General features: G+C 40.8%; 1 protein-coding gene across 1 annotated transcript in view; it reads right to left on the minus strand.

Moving 5' to 3' along the window:
* The window catches only part of PRMT9 (protein arginine methyltransferase 9), a 32,299-nt gene extending 24,774 nt beyond the window's left edge, over nt 1-7,525 (minus strand). Inside the window, exons 1-5 of the mRNA XM_046656715.1 lie at nt 7,114-7,525; nt 4,641-4,789; nt 3,622-3,858; nt 2,931-3,098; nt 242-344 (exon numbers count right to left, since the gene is read on the minus strand). Coding sequence (XP_046512671.1) covers nt 242-344; nt 2,931-3,098; nt 3,622-3,858; nt 4,641-4,789; nt 7,114-7,302 — 846 coding nt within the window. The 5' untranslated portion in view covers nt 7,303-7,525. The remainder of the gene's footprint in view (nt 1-241; nt 345-2,930; nt 3,099-3,621; nt 3,859-4,640; nt 4,790-7,113) is intronic.
* Nucleotides 7,526-8,012: the final 487 nt, after the last annotated feature.

Consider the following 8,012-nt stretch of genomic DNA (forward strand, 5'->3'; position numbering starts at 1 on the left):
CAATTCCTGTCAGTTCCTTCCTGGAGTATTTTTTGCCTATATACCCCATCTGGGCACACAAATGTACACTGCATTATGTTATTACATGTTTTTTTTTGCACAGATTTCTTTGCAACCACACAGGAAGTATCTTGACAGTGGGATGTATTTCATAGTGTTTTGCAAATACGCTAGAGGCTCAGTAAATATCTCTTGAAATAATGACTTCTTAATCAAATTTAGGTGTTTTCACACTGCTTACCTTTGGCTGCAAAAGTAAATGCTCCCATGCGTGAATCAAACTCTCCACAATTCCTTCTCCAAATAAACCTGCATCGACAGTTTCTGTTACAACTAGGGACACTCTATAGAATGATTTTTTAAAGATATATGTAAGTAACATAGCATACTATTTATATAAAGATGTCAAAGCTGAGAGAAGAAAGGAAGAGAATATTATAGAAACAGTCCATATATAAAATTTTCTAATACATTTCACTTTTAGTGTCTATCCTTGAATCTTGAGGAACTTGACTCTAATGTTCCCCAGGCTCCTCTGTTCTCAATGGCACTTTCTGGTGGGGAGGGGAGGACACACACAAACTTCACTTGATCCTGCTGCCTCCTCACGCCATTTGATCATTGCCTAAATCCTCAAGAGTGGTTCAAACTCATTACCTTCACCAGTCCCCACCTTTAATGCTGACTAACTGGACGTCTATCCCTAACACTCTTATAAAAATACTCTATCATCAATGACTCCTGTACTTATCAAAATGAATAATCTTTCTCAGTTCTCATTTTCCTTGATCTGCAAATAACATTTAATGCAGGTGAGAAGGCTTTTCTCTCAAAAATCCGTTTATTTTTAAAGATTGGCACCTGAGCTAACAACTATTGCCTTTTCTTTTTTTCCTGCTTTATCTCCCCAAACCCCCCCTGTACACAGTTGTATATCTTAGTTGCATGTCCTTCTAGTTGTCGGATGTAGGACGCCGTCTCAACGTGGCCTGATAAGCGGTGCCATGTCCGTGCCCAGGATCCAAACCCTGGGCCGCCGCAGCGGAGTGCTCGAACTTACCCACTCGGCCACGGAGCCGGCCCCTCAAAAGCCCTTTTTTATCTTTATTATCCATGTTTACCTCTTACATGATGACTGTGCCTTTCCCTTGCTTCTCCTGCTTTACCCACTACCTAACCATGAATTTTCAGAAAAGCCTACTCCACGGAGCTCTGATCTTCTGTCCTTTCTTTCTAAAAAATTTTACTCAAAGAAATATCAAAATAATTTCTTTCTCTGAACTTTTTTAGCACTTATTGGCAGTATCACTCATTTGTGTAGTCACAAGAGAAAGAAAAGTTTCATGAATATTCCTTATCTTCCTATCTAGATTACAGATGCCTTGAGGACAGAAACAATTTTGGTATCCCCCACAGTGCCAAAACCCAATATTATATATATTTGTATATTTATATTAAAAAAAACACAAAATTTTCAATATCTATGATTGCATACATTTAGAATGTGGAAAGTATCTCAAATCATCTAGCCCAACATCCTAAAGTCTCTAAATGTGCTGAAGGTCAAAATAAATTAGTTAGAGTCTGTACTGGAATCCATATCTCCTGATTCAAAGGCAGTAGATCCTTCCACAACATTATCTGTGAGAAAAATGCAGATTACATTAAAGTAACTTTGATTCATGCTATGGACAGAATCGTGTACCATCAAAATTCATACAATGAAACCCTAATCCCCAAGGTGAACCTATTCAGAGATAGGTTCTTTATAAGGTAATTAAGGCTAAGTGAGGTCATAAGGGTGGGGCCCTATCTGATAGGGCCAGTGTCCTTACAAAAGTGGAAGAGACACCTGCAGATCTCTCTCTCCTCACATGCCCAAGGGAAATGGCATGTGAGGACACAGCAGGCAGGTGCCATCTACAAGCTAGGAAGAGAGCACTCACCAGGAGCCAAAATTGCCAGCACCCCTGATCACAGACTTCTAGCCTCCAGAACCAGGAGAAAATAAATGTCTGTTGTTTAAGCCACCCAGTCCATGGCATTTTGTTACGGCAGCCTGAACACACTAGGACAATTCAGGATATTGTTTATTTCTATAAAATGGGTATAATATCTGCCTAAACAATTTAATAGGGCTTCTTTCATGAGAATAAATGTAGAGACGATTGAAAAGCATAAGTATTACATAAATATTATTACACATATATGGAAAAAGACTTTTTAAATGATAGTCCAAATGACAGCAGAGTATAAAAAAAGTCCTCTTTCAATATAAACTGAATTTAAGATGAGAAGACAGAGTACCCAGGAGAGGCAGAAAGTAAGTGTTACATAGAGAAAATTCTGTCTCTAATACGATAATGTTGGACCAGATTATTTTCAAATCCCTTCTGGCTCTAACATTCCATCACCCTTGTGCTATGCATCAAGATGAGACGACATACTAAAAAGCCAAGACTTATGAGATAATATTCAAAGTATTTAAAGGGCCCAGGCCAAAATACATTGACAGCTGACACTTCCAAAGCTTTCACTTTAGCCAAGCATATTAACAGAAAATGTGGTAAGTCCATTAAGCCTGATCTATTCATATATTATTTTTAAGTACAATTTTTAAAGTTACTGATCGCCTAAGAAGCATTAGCCATTTTTACAACTGGAAAAACTGAAATTAACAAAGGTAAAGCAACATGCTAAAGGCCAAGTTTACTTATTAAATCCCTTGCCACAAATTTTTCTCAAGATCTTTAAATATTTTTTATCAAGAATATTTACCTTATGCTAAACTATCCTACTATACCCATGCCTTTATAATATAAAGGCTTTAGCATTTTTGTTTGGACTAGAAGCTAGAAATATGAATATCTTAATTTTTAAAAAATAAAATAGTGTATTATAAACACTAAAATTAGTTCACATTATAATACCTTTCAGGAATGTGTTTTGGAATTTCAATATCAAGTGACTTCATATGTAAGAGTTTGATCCCTGCTTCCATCTTGTTTGCTGCCACTACATCACAGGCAAGTTCATACATGGTCTTGGATAACTCACAGGCGTACACTGAGTGCGCTCCAGCTTTTTTAGCAAACATGCTACAAGGGGAAAAAGTGCTCCATCAAGAAAAAAATAATCCACTGCATTTTTTCAAATTTTAATAGAATTATGAGGCTTAAACATCATTTTCCTTTTATTCTTAACAAACACAAGCATTATTCATTCTGCTTAAAAAAACGAACTAATATTCTTGTCATGAAACAAATCATATAGTAAGTCATGACATCCACCCTATTAAGAGACACAGCTGGTGTGAACAACAACGTTAATAGGCTTTAACTTAGACAACTAGATTCAACCAGAATGTTAATGCAAAAAATACTTTTAACATTTATTACTCAAAATTTCAATAACCCCCAATTTTTCTTCATAGTTATGTCCTGTTCCTGATGAAAGTTACAGTGAAAAATACAATAATAGTTGCATGAATAATCGTAATAAGATTACGAGAAACAAATTGAACTCTACTTAAATTCCACTGTTCAATTTTTCAGATTTGGTAAAATCTTTAATTCACATCACTATACACACATATATAATTAAAACACTATTAGAACAAACCTTAGTATTCCAGTTCCTGCTCCAATATCCAAGACGCTTTTGGACCCCAAACAAACTGCCTTTTGGATTGCTGCATTATAAACTGTATTCCTTTTGGTGTCATTAAGCATGATAAAGTGCCAGCGTTCCACCAACCAGTTTGCAACACGATAAAAATTCTCCTTTGCATCATTGAAATCAGGGTTTAGCTTCACTGCTTTATGAAAATACCCAGCTGCTTCATCTCTAAAGCCCATTCTGGAGTAAAAAATGGCAGACAAAATATTTAACTATATGGTATCAGTTACAGTGCCTTTGTTCATGCCACTCAGCTGGCCTGAGAATCCCTCACCAGCATCCAAATCCCACCCAACCCGAGTGCCATCTCCTTTGGGAAGCCTTCTACAAGGACTGTAACCCTCAATTACTTCTTTCTTTTCTGGACCCCTGTTAGTTATGCATTCCAGGACACCTGACTATAAGTTACTATTGTATTTAAGTATAGTGGAAGCTCTCGGAGTCATCCTCCATTTAACCAACTCATTAGAACACCAGTGCTTTCCAAAAACCATTCTCTCTGTAAAACATACTAATTCCAATGGGTAGTAGGCTCCTCTCTGGTGTGACTGCATAACTTTTCTCTCAGCAGTTGAGTGAATGGTCATCAGGAGTCAGTTGTATTTGGTGCCAGACCAGTTTACGCCAGTTGCACTTGTTATTATAATTACATATTTTAATTAAATATTACAGAAATTAATTGTATATGATTGCAAAAAGAGAGCCACTGTTTCTAAGGACAATAAGTTAAATGCTTTGGAAAAAATCAAAGGCAACCCTCACCCAAAAAATGCTACTGAATTAGATGTGAGCAAATCAACAATAAAAGACGGGGGAAAAAACTAGCAAACCATCTGGAACAGTCCTTCTTAAACTTTCTATGGTGAAGAACTTCTTTCCTCTTTTTAAAAATATCTAATCACCAATCTATTCCCTGTGACACAGAATAATTCTTAACAAGTAATACTGAAATCACTGCACACCTGAAGAGATGCTCCCCCATACTATTGCAAATCACTTCATCATTAGGAAACAGTTCCAAGGCTTGCTCATAGCAACCAAGTAAGTCTTGTGTTCGATTGAGAGAATCAAGCTCTTCAGCCCATCTGAAGAGTGTATACTGAAAAGTTTCCTTTATAAGAGAGAAAACAGTAAATTAGTGAATTACATAAGTGATAAAAGACTATACAACACAGGTTGAAGATTCCACAGAGAATAGAACTTACCTATTATTAAATGATCACCTTAAGTTTTATCTAGCTTTAGTAGGCACTGTTTGCTAAACAAACAAATGCGTAAGGGAATAAATTTTACCACCTACAGTGCAATAACACATAGAATTAGACAGTTTGACCACTCTCTAAACTCTCTCCATTCTTAGCTGTCATTATCACATTCCCCACCTCCCTCTTTTTTGTAGGCTCCAAGGTTTTCAAGAGTTTGACCCTGGCCCTCTTCTCTTTTCTCATCCATCCCCAACATATGTGTTGATGGATGCTACATCTGCATCTCCAATCAAGGCCCTCTCTTCAGAACCTCAGACTCACAGATACAACTTCCTACTAGTCATCTCAACCAGGGATAGTACCCTCAGCCATCTCAAATTCAGCTCAACTTAAATATTTCCTGAACAACCAGTGTGCAAAGAATAGCAATGAACAACAGAAATCCTGTTCCTATCCTCACAGAGCCCTTGTAGAGAGAAATTTAACACACAGATTTGAAAAAATTCCAAATTTTCTAAATTGAACCCATTCTATTCCTCTCACACAGGAGATAAGGTTAAGGTACCATCCAACCTCAACCTACAAGTCACCTTTATAATGCTACCCGAACTCCATTACAATTAGTTTCAAACCCAGCCAATTCTCTCTCAATAGGTTTAAACCTGTCACCTCCTCTCCATCCCCACTGTTACAACGTAATCTGGCCCTTGTAACCACTTTCAGGACTACTGCGATAGCCTTCCCACTGTCACCCTAGCTCCAATCTCACCTCCCTCCAGCAATTCTCCACAATGTAACAGAGGAGAGAGGGAAGGCTTTAGCCATTCCAGCTCTGTCATGAACACATTTTACATCATCTTCACATATTCTATACAAAAGAGTTGATACCTGAAACTGAATCTTTATGGAGTTTACTAGAGAGAGAAGAATAAGGAAGAAGATTCTAGGGTGTGAGGGGAAAAAAGCACAAACTGTATGAAATGGACCTGGGGATCCATAGGGAAGTAGGCTTGGTGCAGCTGAAGTGTGGGTATGGAGAGTAGAGGGAGTAGCAGGAAATAAGACTTAAGAGACAGGTCTTTCACAAAGGCCCACAGAAAGAAAGAAATACGGACTTTGTTCCACAGGAAACGGAACTAGTTACTGAACCCTACTGAAGGCGAGACATTGAAATGCGAACTTTAGATGTACTTTCAATACACGATAAATACAAGAAAGATATTGTCCCTGTTTACAAAAGAGGAAATTAAGGAACAAAGAATTGAGAGTACACTGTATCTCAACATAGCACCTTCTCCCCCTTGAGGCCAGCTGGTCCTGAAATATACACTAAATTTATGTGAACTACAAACCTCTCCACGCTACAGACATCTAGTGAGCAGAGGTCAAGGATGCTGTTAAACATCCTACAATGCACAGGACAGACCTTCACAACAAGGAATTATCCCACTCAAAGAGTCCTGAGGTTGAGAAACCCTGGATGTAAGGCAGACTGAGGCTGAAAAGTGAATGCAGAATTAAGTTAAATCATTTTTTGAAATTAAGATTCTAAAATAACTTGAAAAAATTTAGATTCTAAAATAACTCTACAGCATTTCAAGAGAACTGTCACAAATAATCCAATAACTGAAGTTTAAAGAATGCGTTATCAAATGATTATTTTAGGCTAACTGCGAAAGAGATTTACTGAGCTACAGAAACCTACAACATTCCTTCTACATACAGTACGGACAAGTGCAAAGGCCCTGAAGCAGGGATATGCTAGAATTAAATATAGGAGGAGAGAGAAGATCATCTGAGGCCTCCTTTGTAATATGGCCTTTGGAATTTCGAGTGAGATGAAAGTTTCGAAATAGAGAAGTAACATCATTTGACTTTCGTTATGAAATGCTCATGCTGGCTGTGTTGAGATAGACTTGAGAAGAAAGTCTAGTCAAGAGCCTACTGCAACAGTCGGCAGGAGATGACTGACGCTTGAACCAGGGTAGCAAAGGAAGAGGGGGTGAGAAGTGGTAAGATTCTGGATATAATTCGAAGGTGGAGCCGACAGGATTTTCTAATGGGCTGGTGGTGGATACGAAGAAAAGAGTCAAAGGTGAACAGTAAATATTAATAGCAACGACCGGCCACTCACTTCAGTGCCCCTCTCCCAACTTAATGACTTATTTAATATTTTAAAGAGAAGAACGGGGGATCTGGCAGCAGGTGAGGGAGTGAAGGGCCCCCTTACCTTCACGTCGTCGTTCAGCTCCGGCGCCAGGCTGAGCACGAGGAGGTAGTGGGCATAGGCCGTGCCGAAGTCCTGGGCGCCCAGGCAGTGCTCTGCGCTCTGCAAGGACCGCGACACCAGCTCGTTCCGCCCGGCGGCCCCAGCGCCACCGCCAGTATCCCGGCGGGGACTGGCCCGCGAGTTCGGCATGACCAAGCCACCGCCCTAAACTCGGGCTTGGATAATCAAAGGGAAGATGCTTTGGGAAAGGGAACGAGAAAACAGTCTAGATGACTACGCTTCCGTGGGGCTACCGAGAGCTCGAGAACCGACGCAGGAAAGACAGCCCCCACGCGCGAGCAAACTCGCTCTCCTCCACCAAGCGGAAGCCCCGCCTCCTCCCGGCCAGGCAGCCTCCGCAGGCCGTCGCGGGTACACACAGGCGGCGCACGTACGCATACGTCAGCGCGCCCGGCGTCGGCACGTCGCGGCGCCCCGCCCCCCCGCCTCCCCCGCCTCCCGCGTTGAAGGAGTGGTGCGGGGGTGGTCGCGGCGCGTAGGTGTTGCAGTCCTGCTTTACGGTTCTTTTCGGTTCTGTCGAGCTTCTCTTTTCCCCGGCAGAAAGCCAGAGATTTGTGTCCCTCTCCCCTGGCCTTTGGGAGTGTGTGACTTTGGCTCTAAGACCCCAGTCTACAGACCCCGTCAGCGCGAGCTGCGCCGGCCCGGGAGGGACGTGGGTGGGCACGAGGAAGGACCGTCAGGCATCTGCTGATGCTTAAGACCTCTGGCTCGGGGGGCACCAAGTCTCAAAATGGCAAGACTGGAAGGAACGCGGAGAGAGCTCCAGCAGCTTAGATACGGTAGAGGAAATGCTTCCACAGGCATTATTTTAAGTCACCCTCACAAAATCCTGTGCCGTG

The sequence above is a fragment of the Equus quagga genome, chromosome 3 (assembly GCF_021613505.1).
Source record: "Equus quagga isolate Etosha38 chromosome 3, UCLA_HA_Equagga_1.0, whole genome shotgun sequence".
In the NCBI taxonomy this organism is placed as follows: Eukaryota; Metazoa; Chordata; class Mammalia; order Perissodactyla; family Equidae; genus Equus; species Equus quagga.